Genomic DNA, 18,422 nt, shown 5'->3' on the forward strand with positions numbered 1-18,422 from the left:
CCCAAGGTCAGAAAGCAATGGGTTCTGGAAGGCCACTGGTAGTGCAGTATCCTTATCTATATATACAGAAGAGCAATATGGGTGCTGGAAGGAGTGGCTCCAGAACTGAGACACACGCCTCACCCACCCAAACCTTGACAGGCCAGCAGGCTCAGGGGCTGCTGGCTGGCTGCTGGCTGGCACAGGGGCCTAACCCTGGGGAGATGGGAGGAAAATGGCCTTGGCCCAGAGGGTGAATCCCCCCCTCCCCACAGAGCTTGGAAAAGGGGAGGAGAAGCAGCATGTTTACAGCTGAGGAAGCAGGGGCGGCACTGGGCAGGGACCTTTGGTCAGAAGGCCCCTCCCAGTAAGCGGGGGTGGCCCCACAAGTTGTGGTAGCCGTTTGTTTGCTTCTCACTGCCAGGAGGAAATTAAAGAGAATCTGCCACTTCCTTCCGGCCCAAACGGGATGGTGGGGGCGGAGGGGGGGCAGTGGCGTGGGCGGGCAATCGCTAGGGCCCCAAATTGTTGCCATCAGCAATCTCCAGCGTCTTCTGCCCAGAGCAGGCACCCCACTCACCTGAGCTGGTCCCTTACTGCGGTACCAGATACCCTAATCATCCCCCAGATACCACATTGCCTCTCATCAGGAAAGCCAACTGATGGCCATTGCCTCAGGTTTACCATCAGTAGAAGGATGGGCTTCTTGGCCTTGCTGGCTCAGCTCAAGTCCTGTGAGCATTAAAGGTGATACCCTGTCCGCCACCTCCACCCAGCCTCACAAGGATGGGTAGGAGATAAGCTTCAGGAAGCTCCAGTGTACACACAGGGTGGGAGTAGAATAATGACGCCAGGCCATCAGTCCATGTGTGACGCCCAAGGCTGAAGCAGCCAGCCGTGGCGAAGGGTAGAGAGGATGTCTTTATTGCACTGTACCAATGTCAGGTTGGGGAGGTGCCACCTGAAAAGCCTCTGTTTTCAAAGAAAATACTGAGGTCACTGGGAACTTGGCCCTGCTACTCAGACCTACCAAGGGAGATGGGCAGCCTGGGTACCCCTTGTCCCATTCCTGGCTGATGGCCCAGGCCAGAACCTCTTAACTCCTGTCAGGCAAGGGCAGCAAATTGTCCAATCTGGTTCATGCTCTGTCCCCACAGTCACCTTAGGGCCAGGCCCATGGAAGAAGTGAACAAGGTAGGGACAGTGGTCACCAGCCTTCCATGGGGCTCTCTTTACCACTTCCCAAGGCTACCAAGGGCTTCTTGCACAGCTCCCCGGACACTGCTGGCTCCTGAGCTCTGGGGCCCCCAGGGTCTTGGTCAGGAGCCTCCCGCTTGCGCTTGTGCAAGGAGGGGCTCTCCTCACCCAGCCGACCCTCAGGGAGGCCCTGGCTCCGCAGACAGACGATGGCCGCAGCCTGCTCCGCCAGTTTCTTGGACTTGTCCCTGGGCAGATGAGGCATGCAGCAATAAGGCAGGTGGGAGGCAGACTGGTTGCAAGACTAGAGGCTGGGAGGCCTGACTCTACAACACCCTTGGCACAGATTCTGACAAAACTGAGGGAGGGGTCATCGCCCAGGGATGCCACTACCAAAGTACACCATCCCCCCCAACCCTCCCAGGCCAATGCTAGGATCAGACCCCCCCCACCCCAAGCGTCATGCCCACCAGGAAACTCACCACAAGGTGGACTGGAACTTTTGCTCAGCAACAGTGACAACAGAACAGAAGAGGCGATCCAGGGGGCGTTGAACCTGGTGCAGAGATTGCGAAGGAAACAGGGATGGCTGCATGAGGGCAAGAGGAACAAACCCCAGAGGCCCACCTGCCAGGATCCCATCAAAGGCAGAGAAAAGGAAGTCCTTCCCACCAAAATCAAAGGAAGGCCACCTATACCACATGTTCCTCCCCAGCAGAAGTGTCTGGTGCACCTTCCAGGGAAGAAAGGTGGATACACAATGACACAACAGCGTGTCAGGCATTCTGTTATGGTCCTAAGCAAAGGGCCGTCAGGGCCCTTGTCTGTGTGTGACTATGGAGTCTTCTCCTACTGACATCTGGATGGACCAGGTCCCCAAAATCAGGAGGAGTTCACCAGATGGCAACGGGGTGAGAGGGGACAGGACTGGAGCAAAGAAGGTACATCTGGCAGTGAGACCAGGTGATGTGGCAGGACAGAGAGCTGAGTGGATGAGACCTGAAGCATAAAGGCAGGTTGGGGGCTCGTGTTCTGTGCTGATGAGGCACTAGGACTTGATCCCAAAGGCACTGGAGAGCTGATGAGGACGTGAGCAAGGAAGACAGAGGAGAGCTTCGCTTTACAAATATCCTTCTGGCAGAGGAGGACACAAGGCCCAGAAGGTACAAGCTTAGAGGTCAGAAGGCCCGTTCGGAAGAGACAGAGCAACCTAAACGAGGCATGGCCATGGAGACCAGAGGAGGTGAAGCAATACTATCTCAAAGTTTCCAACGAGGGGCCCCACTGGCTAAAGTCTGGTCCAAAAATGTGTCTAACATTTAGGTTTGAGCATCCTTCCTAAGCCAATTGGCTATTTCCAGAGACATCTCCACTGCCTAAGCAACACCACTGGCAGGCACTGACCCAAGCTGCCCCTTAGGTCTGTAGTTCAGTTTTATGAAAGTGGCCAGAATTAGACAACAGGCCCACTATCAAAGGAAAGGCGCTATCAGCAACTGGCCCAGCCGCCAGTAACTGCTGTGTGTCCACAGAGGTCAAAGCCAGGCTCCAGCCAAGCAGCCTGGAGTCCAGGGTACGAGCTGTGGGTATGTTGGGGGTGATGGCACCAGCTGTGGGAATGCTGTCGGGCTAGATGCAGGGCAGGCCACAGCCAGGAACTCACTGTTTCATATACGGGTTGTGCCAACTTCTCCCTCCGGCACCATTCCAGCAGGCACATCTTGGGGGTGATCTGAGGTGAGTATGCTCTCCTGGGGAAAGAAGGGGAAGGAGTCAGGGCCCACCCACCATAACCACTCCATTCCTCAACAGAGGCCCCACTCAGTTCCTGACAGGAGTTGCAGAGACTGAGATATCAGGCTACTGCCTTAAGACTCTTGTACTATTCCCCTGACCTCCCATTTCTATCCCACCAAGGACCTGCATTCTCCCCAAAGGGAAAATGGGCTTCAGCATGCTTGGGGGATTAGGGTGGGAAGTGAACTCCCAGCTCTGTGAGCTCCAGCCTGGAAAACAGCCATCATCAGCCAAAAGGAAGGTCTGGTTTACCTCTCAAGACAAGACCAGGAAGGAGTGGGTGAGGGTGGGGAATACAGGTGGCCACACAACGTCTCAGGGATCTAGCTCGGTGCCCACCCTAATTATGTCTTCCAAGGGTCAGGATGATTCACTGCTACATTAGACACAGTGAACTCTGGTTTCAGAGTCAGTCTGCACCGTGTTCCAGCTTCCCAACAGGAGCTCTCCCTGGATATGGCTTCCCAACAGCTGTTCCCACACCCCTCTTTCCAAGCCCTTGCCAGACAAGTCTGGCTCCTGGTCTGGGCCTGGGGACCTGAGAAGAGCTCAGATGCCAGATTGCAGAGGACAAGGATAAGGCCCCAATCAAAGCTGTGTCACAGTCTGAAGCAATAATTAGCCTGAGGCCACTCAGGCTAGAAAGGACACGACAGGGCTGGTGAGGGCAGTGGGTGTGGGCAGGGGTTGCACAGTCAGGTGAGGGCTAGGGTCCTGCTGCGACCGGGTGAGCTCTTTGCGGGCAGCTAGTTCCTCAGGGCCAGGGAAAAAAAGCACAGACTTTCAGGAACAGAAGGAGACAAATCCTTGCAACCTGAGTTGTGGGAGGGGGTGGGTCAGGGAAAAGGTAGAGTTCAATTACCCTTGGGAAAACATGCACAACCCTGACAGCACTGCCTAGGCTTTCAGGGCCTGTCTTCTCCAAAGTGCCTTTTTTGGATTGCTAAAAATTGAATACAAGTGTCCAAACCAAAGACACTTGTGGTCACTAAGCTTGTCATTAAATATATACAGCAGCCAGCCTCCTGGCCCATGCAGCCCAAGGGCACTGGCCCTGACCCAAGCTGAGGCCAAGTCAGAGACCTACCGGTCAAACTTGACAGCCATCTTAATAACACCAGAAGTGTCTTGAGCTGGCTCCCCCGCCTCCTCTGGGGTTCTGGCTAAGAGCTCAGCCCGCCGGGCATCCAGTTCTCGTGTGGTCTCCTCATAGAAGGCACCAAGGCCAAAGGCCTCACTATGGAGAGACAAGTAGAGTAGGGCAAGCCCATTAGTGGAGCCAGCATCCAGGGAACGACTGCAGGAACCCAGAGCCCCACCACTGAGAAATGCACCCCCCATACATACACCAAAACACCACCGGGACCTGGCCATCAGAAGGTAACTTCTACCCACCTCTGGGATCAGCCTGGACTGGCAGATGGACAGTGAATGTGGGCCCCTGAGGGTGGATACTACAGGGCAGGTAGGGCGAGGTGGAAAAGGTTCTAAAGGTCACCTCCACCACATGAGCACAGCCTCTCTTCCAAGGAAGAGCACACAGGCAAGTGTCCCCAGCCAGCAGTGAGTGAGCTGACCTACACTGAGCAAGCACTGGAGGTACGCATAGCCTCATCCTCATGTGGGCCCATGGGAGGAAGAGACAGAGGCCAGACCACTGAGTGGTTCCCCACTTCCTGCCCCGGCCACAAGCAGTTAGGCCTCACCTAAATTGAGGTACCACCCAGAGCTACAGAATTATACTCTTGAACTCACAAGACACCTGGGTTACACTGGGTAAGCTAGGTGGAGTAGGGATAGAACCAACACCACAAGCCCAGGACGAGGAGGAAGGTTCTGGCAAGGCCTTTCTCTTCTATGAAGCATCTTGAGGGCTGGAGGACATTCATGAAGATGGATGTCTGGGGGTGAGTGGTTCAGAAAGGCTTCTTTGGAGGAGGGAGGATACAGACAACCAACATGAGGGGGAGAGAGCCTTTAGAGAGAAGACCCAGTATGAGCACAGGTGTGGAGGAGGAAAAAAGAGTAAATAGGGACCTGTGAGAGCACGCACTAGGTCAGGTTGTGAGGGGCCCCAAATGTCAACCACTTGAGTTGAAGCCATAGATGCTCTAGAGCAGGGGTGTCCAAACTTTTTTCAACGTTTTTCACCAAGGGCCATACGCGGTAAAATACACAAACAGCCGGGCCACTCACTCGAGGTGAAGTACGTATTGCCTCACCTGGTTTATTTAAGTAAGCTAAATATATTTTTGGAATTTGCTGCGGGTCAATTAAAAATGGATTGCGGGCCGCAGTTGGCACGTGGGCCGCAATTTGAACACCCCTGGTCTAGAGGAACAAGTAGAGGCCTTTCAGACTGTACAGTCATGGGGTGTAGGTGCAGGATCAGGCCAAGGGCTCCATTCTACAACCCTAACTCTCTGGACATTGGGTCTTGGTGGCATAGAGTGTGATAGATCTGTTACTGGGAAAGCTCATTCCTCCCCAGGAATTAATTCCCAAGCCCAGCCGGCGCGCGTTCTTCCATCCTACTCGTGCCCTAGTTACTGAAACTGCTGCTGAGCTCACTCCAGGTATAGAAAGTTCCAAAGCTTTGAAACTATCCCCTTCTGTGAGGTGAGGCAAAGCCGTAGCACCACCACACTCCTGCACATCAATCTCCAGAAGCTGTGTCACTGGTCCCCTGGTAGAGTCAGCTTAGGGCTCAGGGTCTGCAAGGACAAATGGATAGCCTACTGCCCCTCTCACCAAATTTCCTGGGAAGACTGGGCAGCGTGGAGCAACTTTCCCTGGGGCGACTCCAGCTGTTCTCGTAGCATCTGGCACAAGCAGTACTTGGTGTTGGTGTAGTGGTTGTCATACTGCACAGCCTGAGAGAAGAACCAACATGAACCCACCTGATATCCACCTGGGAGCCTCTCCTGCTTCAGCCACCATAGGCGATCAGAGAGGACCTGCGGTTAAGTATCTTCCAGGGCAGGGAGAGGGAACAAGCCAAATACTGGTGCGGCAGAACCAGACCAGGACAGGAGTAAGATTCTTCTATTCCTTATTACTACAGTGGGTACCTTCCCTTGCCACATCTTAAATGGCCTTTTTCCAAATTCCCCTACCTGGGTAAAGCAGAGCACCATCTACTAAGCATGTTCACATGTGTTACTTGTCACTTCACTGAGCTATACAAGCGTGAGGTGCAACTGTTCCCACTACTTCCCAGACTGGGAAGTACAGGCTGAGGGAACCAAGGCAGCTGACTGCTTGAGGTACCCAGTAGAAGTCCACCTGGCTTGGCACAGGTCGGAGAGTGCGGATGAAAGGCCCCAGCCCTCTAGAACCTGCTCCAACCTCTTGCCCCCTACACTCTTCTAATATCACCACTAGGCCGATGTCTTCAGTGCCTGGGAAGGTGCCATGGCACACTCAGGATGAAGCAGGAATATGTGGGTAAGCCCTGACCGGTGGTAACACCTTCATTCAATTTATTTGGAATAGAAGGCACCTGGCTGGACCAGAAACAACCCTGCCTATGCTTGAAAACCGCTCCCTTTCTCCAGGACAACACACACTCTCGAGGAGCTGCCAAGGCTGAGCAGGAATGAATACATCACCTTTCACCCAGTGAGCACGCTCAGCACAATTGAACGTGTCTTCTCTGCCACAGACTTGCCAGCTGGCCAGAAGAGCTGGACAGCTGACCTGGGCTGAAGCAAGCCCCCTTGCCTCTGGCTGACCCAGGCCACTAGAGAGCCTGGCAGCTACCAACCTGCCCAACAGGACACCCAAAATCAAGGGATGAGGACTGCAGCATCGAGCAAGGGAGACTCGAGGACAGAGGCTGCCCGCTTCTGGGCACAAGTTGCAGGGCCTCCTACTGTCCCTATCTTACACAGCCCTCAGGACACCCACAAGCCATGGCAGCCACAACTGCCCAGGCATGGCCATGGCTTGAAGAGCCATCTGAGAAGCTCCCAACCCTCCCAGGAGGGTGTGAGCCCCAGGATTGAAGAGGAGGGTAGAAGTATGCTCTGGACAAGGGCTCAGGCCCAAGCCACTGAAGAATCTGAGGACCACTCACTGTCTCTACCTGCAGACCTGCCTGGCTGGCCAGAGTCTCACAGAGCTCCAGGGCTGTGCCAGAGGGACAGGGCAGGTGAACTTGTCAAAAAAATTCCTTACAGGGAAATTCCCCTAGCACTACCATCAAGCTCCCAATAAGAAGGAAAAGCTATTCCCTAAGTCAGGGGTTAAAGCATCCTAGGAATTAGCAAGAGAAGAGAGTTTTGAGTGATATTGACTGATGACCAGGTGAGTCTCTATGGAGATAATTTGGCCTCAACAACAGCTACAATGGCTGCTCATGGCTGTGGCTTGCTCCAACCTATTGGCATGGGTTTCTTCAGTGACACAGACCCCATTGTGACCGTGCATGTGATGTATGTGTGGGGGATGAGAAAGAAGGGCATGTGTTTGGGGCCGCAACACCATCCTGGATCCAGAGGCCCTTGCTATGACCCCAAACCTTGGAAGCTTTAGAAGGAGGTCATTAAGGGTACATCTCCACAGCACCCTCTCTTCACATCGCAGCTGGGGAGACCCAATACTACATGACCAGAACTGAAAAGAAAAGGAGAGGAACGAGGGCTGCTTGCTGGTAGCTGGTGGCTGGGGGCTCACCCAGAGTTTGGTGCAGGAATGTGGCAGACAGGGAGAAATGTTTATTTCGAAAAAGTGCTGAGACGTACGTATTGGATGTACTTCTGCATGACCTCATCCAGGGGCCGCAGACCCTCCTTGAGGAAGATGGATGGGTTCCACATGGCTGCTCGGGCCACCATCACTGAAGAGGCTGCTGTGGCTTGTCGAAAATCCTCAATGTCCAAATACTCTTGGATGTGGTCGTGAGATCCTCCACTGAAAGGCAACAGTGGGTGAGGGGTGTCACCAACCTTGTCCCAGCATTTTCAGAAAAAGGCAGGTCGGCCTCTCCTTAACTGTGTGGCTTTGGCCATGTCCTTCAGCTGTGAGCACTTCAGGGGACTGGAGATTCTTACACACAGCCCACTATGGGGTCAGGAGCAGCAAGTGAGATGATGCAGGAAAGCAGCCTGAATTACACCTGGCATTTAATCGGTGTCCCTAAGACTTTGCCTTCCTTACACCTCATCCTAAACAGTGGCTAAAGCCAGCGCACATCTGAAGACATGGGTCTGTAAGTGCATTCTGGAGGTACAGGAAACCCCCCAAGTTGGGGCACATATATGCCCACTAAGCGCTGGGTCAAAACACTAGAGAGGGAGCAGGCACAGTGGTGATCATGAGAGGAAGGAAGGAGGCCCAGTTTGGTTGCAATTTCCCTTCCTGCCACCCTGTGGCCCCAAGGGCCCCCTTGTAAACTGTCTTCATCTGTTTCATTTGGAGCCAGCTGGCAGCCTCAGTCCAGACAGCATGGCGGGGGAGGGTGGATGGGAGATGGAAGAATCCTCAGATGGCAGCAGCAGCAAGAGGATCCAGAGTCTCGAGTAGCCCTACCCTCTCCAAACCACCCTTAAAATTCCTTGGCCTGGGGAAGGCTGGGTCTGGCTAACCCCCACCCACATTAGCTCCCTCCCTCCCACCAGTCATACATGCCTTTTGTCAGGGATTCAGGGCTTTGGAACTTCCCTGTTCCCATCCTGCCATCAGGCTCTGTGCCATCCCAAGGTGCAGGGCTGAGCTAGACTCCCCACTGGCCTACACAGGCCAGCTCCCCGGAGGCAACTGTACACTGTCTTACCACTGAGCCTTTGGAATGGTCATACTGAGCCTGCCGGTCCTGGTCCTGTGGCCGCCCAGAACGCCTGTCTGGGCTTGGGACTCCGAGCAGCCTTACGATCCCTGGGCCACAGCTCTGTGCTCTGGCTTGGGCCTCCTCACCCTACTCCCTGCAAACCTAACTCTGGTGTGACATCACCTTCCCAGGGCCTGCTTCAGTGGCCACCTTCTTGCTCTCCCTGTCCCCTGAACACCCCCATCTTCCACCCATCCTGGGCCCCTGCCTACTGCATACCTACATCAGCCACTCAGCAGAGGCCAACAGTCACAAGAGGCGCTTGTCAGCCTCATTCCCAGCTTCGTTTCTCATCCCACCCTTTTTCTTTTTTCCTTTCATTTTTTATGCTATCTCGTTCCATTTTTATATGTCAGCTCAAATCCCTTCTGAGTGACGTGGGGCATATAAAGTAAATGATGAGGAAGGGAGGCTTACTTGGCTATGACAGGAATGGAGAGGGTTTCAGCAATGGCTTTGATGGCTTCACAGCTGACAGGGTGTTGAGGTCGCTCCTCCCGCTTCCTTAGAGATAAACAAAAAAGATGGGGCTGAGGGCTGAGTGCCAAAGGCCATGTCACAATTCACAGAGTTACCTCAGCCAAACCCTACTGTCCTCCCTATTGGACCTCAGAAAAGTAATGTGGCCATCAAGAACAGAGGTATGGGTACAGTGGATGGCTCTCCGTGACCTCTGTCGTAAGGGGCAGGAGCAGCAGAGGTCCGTGCTAAGAAGGCAGTCCAGCTCTTGGAGGCCTGCAGGTGACGCGTGGCTGCAGGAGGCCGATGAGGGTGGCCTGGCTCCCAAGGTCACACGGCCTCTGCCAGAGATAAGGGACAGTACCACAAGAGTGCTGCCCCTACTGTCCCGGTCCTGCCCTCCCTAAAGGACTGGGAACAGCTGCCGCTGCTGACTGGCCACTCCCACACAGCTGCCTACGCTGAGGTCAAGTTGGGCAGCTGATCCTGGGGAGAGGCACCTGGCAGGCCAGACCATAGCTGTCACAACAAGCCACAGGGGAGGCAGGACCACAACCTGGGACCCCTCCTTCCAAGGTCAATTGTACGAAGTTCTTGTGAATAAGTGAGTCTTAAGGATGCTGAGGTGAGCCCTGACCTGAGCTGTGCTCAGGAATAAGCAAGAGAGGTCGTTGACCAGATAGCTCTTGCCCAGGTCTTGTCTGGGTGTGTCCCCCCGCTACACTCCACAACAAAAGGGTCAGGGAACACAGTGCCCCAGAAGACCCTGTCAATGCAGCCTCCACCTCCCCCTCCCCATACCACCAGCAGCCAGTTCTACCCCATCCTCAACAGCTTTGATGGCCAGAAACTCCCTCCTTAAAGTCACAGAAATCTGTCTTCCTGGTTTTTCCAACTACTGGTAAAAGGAATACCTGTATTTATTCAGAGAATATGATATGCTAGGTGCTCTGTCAAGGCTATATATTCTCACAAAAGCCCCACAACAACCTTATAAAGCAGAAATCATCTTAATTTCCAAACGAGGAATGTGGTGCTCAGAGAGGTTAAATGATTTGTCCAAGGATACACAGCCAACAAGCAGCAGAGATGGGATTTGAAACCAGGCAGTCTGAGCCCAGAGCCTGCTGCCTCAGGGTGTGTAATGCATGTGGTCTTTCACCTCCACCTACTGGCTTCTACCCACACAGCTCCACTTTTCTGTTTTACATGTTGGAGTCCTGGGTTCCCTTCTCTGAAAAATGCTATAATGGACACAACCAGCAAAAAATGGGCTGTTACTACAAGACCCCGAACCCAAAAGGAACATCATTCAGAGAAGAGACTTCACTCTGGCCAAAGTCTGCTGACCTGCGGTTCTGTACAAAAGCACATCCTGGACACGTGACTGGGAAAGCCAGGGTAGCCTTCAGCAACGCCTCAGCTCTTAGCAGAGAACACACATGTCAGATAGAGATACAAGAACTGTTTGAAGCAGTCACTGTGACAGCTGGCAGTCCAACGGGGTCAGACAAAAGAGGCATGCCGTGGTGAGCAATCTGCCTCAGGTTATTCGAGGGAGAAGCCATTGCTCAAAGCAGTGGAAATAAAATGAGATTCAGAGTCAGAGTTCTCATCCCACTACTTCCTGGCTGCATGATGCAATTTTGAGCAAATCACTCCATCTCTACCACCACTTATACATCCTAAAAGTAGGGGCATTTCTCCTTCTTTTTTTCCTTCTCTCTGTGCCTTCAAAGCTCAGTGCGGTGCCTACCACCAGTAGGTACTCAATGAATGAAACAAAGAAAAATGGAAGGGTTTGACCGCTGCCCTCAGGATGTCAAAGAGCTACGCAGAAGGCTGCATACGTAGAAGAGAAGGTGGTTGTCACCTGGTGTCTGGTGAAGGATCATTAAGATGGCTGAGGACCTCCCTGCAAGTCAGTCACTAGAAAGGTGACCACTCACCTCCCATGAATGGTGATGGCGGCAATGCCAGTCCTCTCTATCCGCTTCACAAGGCTCAGGGTATCTTCCAGCTGAGAAAGGACCACACAGGGTAGTTATTGAAGCCACAGAGGGAGCAGCTGCCAACTCCTAAAGTAGGCTCAGCTCTATACCCTCCTCCAAACCTAATTCAGCTCCTCAAAAGTCACTGGCACCCCAAATAAACATCCCCAGAGAAAATGGACCTTCAAATGTAATACACTGGGGGTGGCTGGTTAGCTCAGCTGGTTAGAGCGCGGTGCTCTTAACAACAAGGTTGCCGGTACCATCCCCACATGGGCCACTGTGAGCTGCGCCCTCCACAACTAGACTGAAACAACTACTTGACTTGCAGCTGATGGGTCCTGGAAAAACACACTTAAGTAAATAAAAGTTTAAGAAGAAAAAGTAATACGCCACCCTTACCGATGGCAGGAGGCGAATCTTGCAGGTCACAGGTCTGTGTGTCCCTCTGACAAGAGCGCTGAGGATCTGCAGAGACGAGAACACAAGCATACATGCCTCTTCGGGAACAAACAAGCACAGCGGCTTGTACCAATTCCTTCTGCTACAGACCAGTGCATCCCAGCGGCACGGACAGGTCTGTGTGCAAGTGTATGTCCACATGAATGTGTCTACTGTGCACATATACACGGAAGCCCCAGAGGGAAGGAGTCGACCTTTTATCTACGCTAGAGTGCCAGCACCAGCAGCCCCTTGCCTGGCACACAGGGGTGTACATATACTTGGTAAATGAATGAATGCGTGAATGGATCTGTGCGCATGCCTGGGTAGAACACCGTGATCCTTTGCCAAAGCAAACATCAGAATCACCTGGAGAGCTTAAGAAATACAGAATCTTAGATCCCACTTTCTATTTCCTGAATGAGTCTCTAGGGGCAGAGCTTAGGAATATGTGTATGTTTTCAAAATGCTCTGCCCAACACACTCCCTTCTCAATATGATTCTGAGGCCTGGCCCTGGTTGAAAACACATGGCTCACAGCCTCTTTCCTACTTGAAGGCAATGCTCCCTGAGTGCTGTTCCAGGATCTGCAGAGCAAGGGAGCAAGAAGGCTTTACAGGTCCTGGGCCCTGTCCTCAAGGACCCATCCCTCTCTTTAGGGGAGTCAGATATACAGGAATAAAACTGGCAAAGGAAAAGACAACATAGTCAACATATTTAAAAGTGTTTCTTTTGCATAGTAATTGTAAAGGACTTCAAAGAAAGATCAAGGAAGTCATACAGAAAAGTGTCAGGGAGGTAGGATGACCAGACCCCTAAGGGTCAGAGATCAAGAGAAGTATAGATGACACTGCATGTCTGTGGCCCTGCTATCTTCTTCCCTCATCAAAACTATCGGGCCAGGCAAGCTGCAAGGAAGGTGATCCCTCTTCCAAGAACTGGGTGGCTGCCCAGCAGAGCAGAGGAGACACGCTGGCAGCTGCTGCCAGTCTTGGCTCTAGACAGGTGGGGGCAGCAGAGAGCCAGACTGCAAGAACAGGTAGGGAAGGCTTTTCCATCAGGGACAAGCTGAGGCAGGCCCCTCAGATGACATCAGATCAAGAGGCTGGGGGGACAAGCAGGTAGACAGATAATGGGCAAGCCAAGGCCTGCTGGTCCAGGCACAACTGCCAAGGACTGCCAGGAAGGAAGAGGCCCCAAGTGCTGCCCCAGGAGGCTGACTGGGGCTGAGGTCCTAGAGTGGTTCTGGCAGGCTTTAAAGGAGCACCTACCCTTTAAGGGAGGACGACCAGACCCACTGAGATACATAATAAAAATTCTCATGCTAGTCCTTTCTCTCAGGTTGACAGCACCATCTCTGGATGGTTCCTTTGCAAGTGCTGACTTAGAATCCTCTGATGTTTGGTGATTTAAGCAACATCAGCTAGTTCGATCCAATTCTCTATTTTGCAGAACTTCATTTTGGTGTATTTTATCCAAGTAGCTCTAAGCATCTTCTTCAGTATTTGTTTATTTCATGTGCATATTCAGGACCAAGAAGGAAATTAGTAAACAAAAACCCTAGCTACTTGCAAGGATCACATTGAGGGGAAAGGGCAACTAGAGTATGTCTTCTGGCCAGGCTGTCGCATAAACTATCCTGAACCCAGCTCTCCAGAGCCAAGCCACAGCACCTGTCTCTGTGATGTGAATGTCGCTGAGAAAAAGGACCTGAGACAGGCCCATATCTGAGCAGGGAAGAGCACTCGACCCACAGGCAGGCTGCTCTCAGCAGATCCGCTGGCTGACTCAGGAAAAGCAGAACCTGGTTAGCTCCCCTGGTTGTTGGATAGGGAGTGAGAAAGAAGTTGGGAGAACATAAGCTTGGGAATTGTGAGAACTGAGTTCAAGTTCTGGCCCTGTCAATTGTTAGCCACGGCCCAAGTGCAGTGCGCACAAGAGGGTCGCCCTGGGCAGCCGAGGGGAGGTAGGGGGTAGGAATCCTGGGCAGGGGTGAAAGAGAGGATATCATTGAGTCTAAAACTGAGGTTCTTAATCCAGGGAGGGTACACTAAAGTTACCTGGGAAGCTTTACCAAAAGACTAATATCTGGGACCAGCCCAGTGGCTCAGGCAGTTAGAGCTCCATGCTCCTAACTCCAAAGGCTGCCGGTTCGATTCCCACATGGACCAGTGGGCTCTCAACCACAAGGTTGCCAGTTCAATTCCTTGAGTGCTGCAAGGGATGGTGGGCAGCGCCCCCTGCAACTAAGATTGAACACGGCACCTTGAGCTGAGCTGCTGCTGAGCTCCCAGATGGCTCAGTTGGTTGGAGCGCATCCTCTCAACCACAAGGTTGCCAGTTCGACTCCTGCAAGGGATGGTGGGCTGTGCTCCGTGCAACTAGCAACGGCAACTGGACCTGGAGATGCGCCCTCCACAACTAAGATTGAAAGGACAACAACTTGACTTGGAAAAAAGTCCTGGAAGTACACACTGTTCCCCAATAAAGTCCTATTCCCCTTCCCCAATAAAATCTTTAAAAAAAAAAAAAAAAAAAAAGGACTGATATCCTACCCTGCCCCTATCCACCCCAAGGGAAGACAGAATTCTCAACAGATAGCATATTTTTGTGTGTGAGTGGTAAAATATACATAACATAAAACTGTACATTTTAACCATTTTTAAGTGTATAATTCAATGACATGAATTGACAATGTTGTGTAATCAGCACCACTATTTCCAAAATTTTTCATCACTTCAAAGCACCCTTATTTTGAAAAAATTTCTACCAGTGGTCCTGAGATATTCCCACAGATGGGACCATGGACCTAAAACATCAAGCCTAGAAGGATCCACAAAGTTGTCTCTCACCCAGGTCTCTCAGTTTGCCAGCACAGTTTGAGCCTAAACCTATTCCAGCCCATCTGGCTTTACTGGGGAAGTCTGGAACCTCCCCTCATGAGGCAAACCCATCCACTAGTCTGCCGTGGCCCCTCAGACTACCCCACCAAACAGAGGAGCAGAATCAACTGAGCTTCTAAGGTGGGGTGTAACTCTGCTGCCTCACACATGAAATGTACCCAAAGAGGGGCAGGGGAGAGGACAGAGCGAACAGCATGAGTGGGAGAAGCCAGAAGGCCAGAGGATGACCAAAATGCCTGTGTGCACATGTTGTGAAACAAACACCCCCTCAAGGGACCCTCCACTAAGAATGGCAATGAGTTTGACATCACAGTTGTCCACATCCACTCCATCCTGCACAGAGATGTCTGACCGGAGGCTCCTAAGTCCAGGTATCTACTGACCTGTGACTAGACACTTACAAACTCCACTTGGCACCTTTAACCTGGGATGACAGAAAAGGGGCACTAATGCTGGGGTAGAGGTCACAAGACCATGGCTCTAGACTCAGCTCTGCCTGCTACTTATTCACTACATGATCTTGAGCAAATTATTTTTCTCTCTTTGTGCTTTAGTTTTATTATTCTTAATCAAATGGAGATAAATGCCTGCTCTGCTTCAAGAAGTTTGGGGAACAAATGGAATAAATGCTGGAATATACTTTGGAAAGAAAATTACAAACAGTAAGAATACATTATAGGCACGTTGCACCTATTTGCACATGGGGAAAAGGAGAAGGCACCTAGCCCATACACACGCTAGCCTTCCTATATCCCAGAGAAAGGGGGGGCTGGAGGAATACACGGGGTTGAGCTGCTGAGACAGCAGCCGGAACAAATCGTGACAGCTCTTATTGGTGGTGCCTTATCCCAAGTTGCCCGTGGGAGGCACTAGGAAGCTTAAAGCCCAGACAGGGAAGTAGGGATGGAGAATGAAAGGGAAGTCAAAGGAGCTTAGAGGAGCAGCAAAGAGAAAGCTGATGAACTGAGAGAGGAAAGTAAAAGATGTATATGGCGTGGCAGAAAATGTCACGCCCACATGCCTGGACAGCTCACAAGACTGGGTGGCAAATGCCAACCTGGTCCAAGGGCCTCATAAACGTAGCCACCAGAATCACTGAGGGAAGTGGACCAGAGAAGACTAATTTCAGCTTCCCTCATATGACCCAGGCCTGGCCTACTCTCAAAGGCTGGTAATGGACTCTATCAATATGCAGGGGACCCCTGCTGTGTTCATCAAGCCCCCTGGGAGATACCAATCCTCCCCCACCCACAACCAAAGCCACTGAGCCTGTCCACAACCCACAGGTAGTCTGGCCTATGCCCTCATAATCTTCTCAGAAGGAGGAAAGGCAATACAGAGGATACTCTAAACGAGTCCTCAGGCATTCCCGGCTCTCAGTTGACATGTCCCTAGCCCTAGGCTTTTGAATGAACTTCCATGCTGTTATAGGCTGGCTCAGGGGTTCCTGAACCTGGATACCCATCAAAATCACTAGAAAGCCTCTAAAAAACTTTCCAGACCCCAGGTGGAGTGAATGATTCATTAAATCTGGGGGGAAGAGGTAGGAGAAGTTCCAGGTAACTCTAATTCATGTCTAAGCACCTCTGCTTTCACTCACGCAGGACTTACCTTCTCAATCTTGTCAGGATCTGATAGCAGAGCAGCTCCCATTCCTCCCTAAGGAAAAGCACACAGAGGGGTTTCTTACAGCTGGAGGAGGGTGGCCCCTCCCCATGGTCCAGCAACATGGTGCAGCAACCCGGCAGCACCCCAGCACTTGCCTCCAAGGGACCAAGGTCCACTGGCAATCAGGACTTCTATGGTAAGCAAGTAGGAAAGCAGCAGTATCTGTGCCTACAATATCAGGGATCAGAGTCTGGTGCGTTCTAATAGTCATCACTCTGATCCCCTTAGCAAAAGGCACAAATCTATCCAGAAGTGGGTTCTACAGAAATCATTTTTTCAGAACTGCCCATTCTACCCCAGGCAGTCTTAATAAACTAAACCCCACCATTTGCCAAACCCTCAAAAAAAACAATGAATCATTCTTCCTTTGAAATGAGAGCAGATGCATCTTCTTCCTATCCTACCATCACTTGCTTTGGTACCACCACCACCACCAGCAAAGCCACTCAGAGACATGCAACCTGCAAACCTTGTCCAGGCCCTTCTCCCCTGCCAGTAACAATGGCCCAGTCCTGAGCACCCAGAACAATATCGAACCCTAACAAAAGCCCCAGCTAATGGAAACTAACAACCGTGGAGCCATGGGCATCTTGACATTAACAGCACTGGTTGTCTCTTGATGGTGGGATTACTGGTGACTTTCCTGCTCTTTTTTGTACTTTTCATCTATATAATCTAGGTTCCGGAAACTGGTGTGAATTACTTTAATGGGGAGGGGGGGAATGTTGAAAATCTGAATCAATTAAGAATGAGGTAAAGGGAAGAAAAACAAATCCAATAAATATGTGCTGTCAGTATACAGACTGCATACTAATGAAAGCTCACAGTCTGTGCTTAGACGGGTTACATTCAGTGATTACAGTTGAATTTCATGTTTTAAAGGATGACAGATTAGAATCATAGAGAACACTGACCCATCACAGACTTGGCCAGCCTGCATGTCAGAGAAAACTGGGAAAGGCAGAAGAGTACGAGCCCTGGCCTCCCTTGACCACAGAGACAAACCTCAGAGGTTTTAAGGAAGCCCTGGCCACACCCTCTGGCTCCACTGTCTTTCTGATCACACACAATCTGGCCCTTCTTTGTGGAATCAGATTCTAAAATGCACTGCCCCTTCCACAACAATGGCTTTCTCCGTTGGTATTTCCTTCCTTCCTTCATATTTAACTTACTTATTTGCTTTTTGGAATAGGTAACACATTAAAATTTTTAAAGGTTCAAAAGGGTGAAAAGTAAGAACTCTCCCTCACTGAGGAATGGAAAACGTCTCAATTTATACTTTTTATATGGCTTCAATTTTGAACCATATACTCTCTGTGTACGTATGTGTGTGTTTATGAGTGTATATATGTATATGTTTATGAGAAGAGAGTGGATATGCAGGTGGTATATGCTGGTATGGCATATTGCTAGGTATCTGTTCTCACTGGTCAGTGCCAGTGCCATGCCAGTTGTTAATTATTTTGAATAGCACCACTGCAATGGGAATTTAATCCCTGTGCAAAACCAAATAAAAATTTAGTTTCCTTCCCTGGAGAAACCAATGTTATTAGTTTCTCATGTGTCTTTCCAAATATATTCTATGAAGAGAAAAATAAATATATATAAATATTCCTTCCCATCCCCCATATAAAAATGGTGGTACACCACGACAATTCTGCTCCTTGCTTTTCTCTCTCCACGATCTCAAGGAGATTATTCCAATAATTTCGACTCTGCTCCTTATATAACTCAGGAGCACAAAAAAGTAATTTGAAGACAGCAAAACAGAGTCTGAAGTTTTCAATCCATCAAAGATGATTTCAAACCTCCGTAATTCATTGAAGCAGCTGTCTACAAAGCCATCTGGGTTTCAAGCATCCCAAGAGCCTTTCGCCCAGGCAGTCTTCAGCCTCCTGGCCTAAAGCAAAGATCCCCAGACCACGCAACTCCTGCGAGCAGAGTGGTTGGCTCTGGGCAGTGGGCTATGTCTATACTCCAGACCCTGACCGCCTACCCCGCAACAAGGTTCCCAGGGGCAGCCCCTCTGGTGCCTCACATGCACCCAGCTGTCTTTGTAATCTGCTCCAAACATGATTTTCCTCTAGCAGCCCCAATGATGTTGAAGACCAACGATCCTCCTGACTGCGAGTCTTTCCTCCCTCTACCCCCCCGCCA

The 18,422-nt window shown here is 51.2% G+C and overlaps 1 protein-coding gene across 3 annotated transcripts in view; it reads right to left on the bottom strand.

The window, feature by feature from the left end:
- Window positions 1-841: 841 nt before the first annotated feature.
- The window catches only part of DUS2 (dihydrouridine synthase 2), a 38,624-nt gene continuing 21,043 nt past the window's right edge, over window positions 842-18,422 (bottom strand). For all 3 annotated transcript variants that reach the window (XM_074314689.1, XM_074314690.1, XM_074314688.1), the window contains 10 exons: window positions 16,209-16,256; window positions 11,656-11,721; window positions 11,212-11,282; window positions 9,221-9,307; window positions 7,719-7,887; window positions 5,725-5,846; window positions 4,061-4,210; window positions 2,840-2,927; window positions 1,659-1,732; window positions 842-1,424 (listed from right to left, as the gene is read on the bottom strand). In XM_074314689.1, coding sequence (XP_074170790.1) covers window positions 1,187-1,424; window positions 1,659-1,732; window positions 2,840-2,927; window positions 4,061-4,210; window positions 5,725-5,846; window positions 7,719-7,887; window positions 9,221-9,307; window positions 11,212-11,282; window positions 11,656-11,721; window positions 16,209-16,256 — 1,113 coding nt within the window. In that variant the 3' untranslated portion in view covers window positions 842-1,186. The remainder of the gene's footprint in view (window positions 1,425-1,658; window positions 1,733-2,839; window positions 2,928-4,060; window positions 4,211-5,724; window positions 5,847-7,718; window positions 7,888-9,220; window positions 9,308-11,211; window positions 11,283-11,655; window positions 11,722-16,208; window positions 16,257-18,422) is intronic.

The sequence above is a fragment of the Rhinolophus sinicus genome, linkage group LG11, assembly GCF_036562045.2.
Source record: "Rhinolophus sinicus isolate RSC01 linkage group LG11, ASM3656204v1, whole genome shotgun sequence".
Lineage (NCBI taxonomy): Eukaryota > Metazoa > Chordata > Mammalia > Chiroptera > Rhinolophidae > Rhinolophus > Rhinolophus sinicus.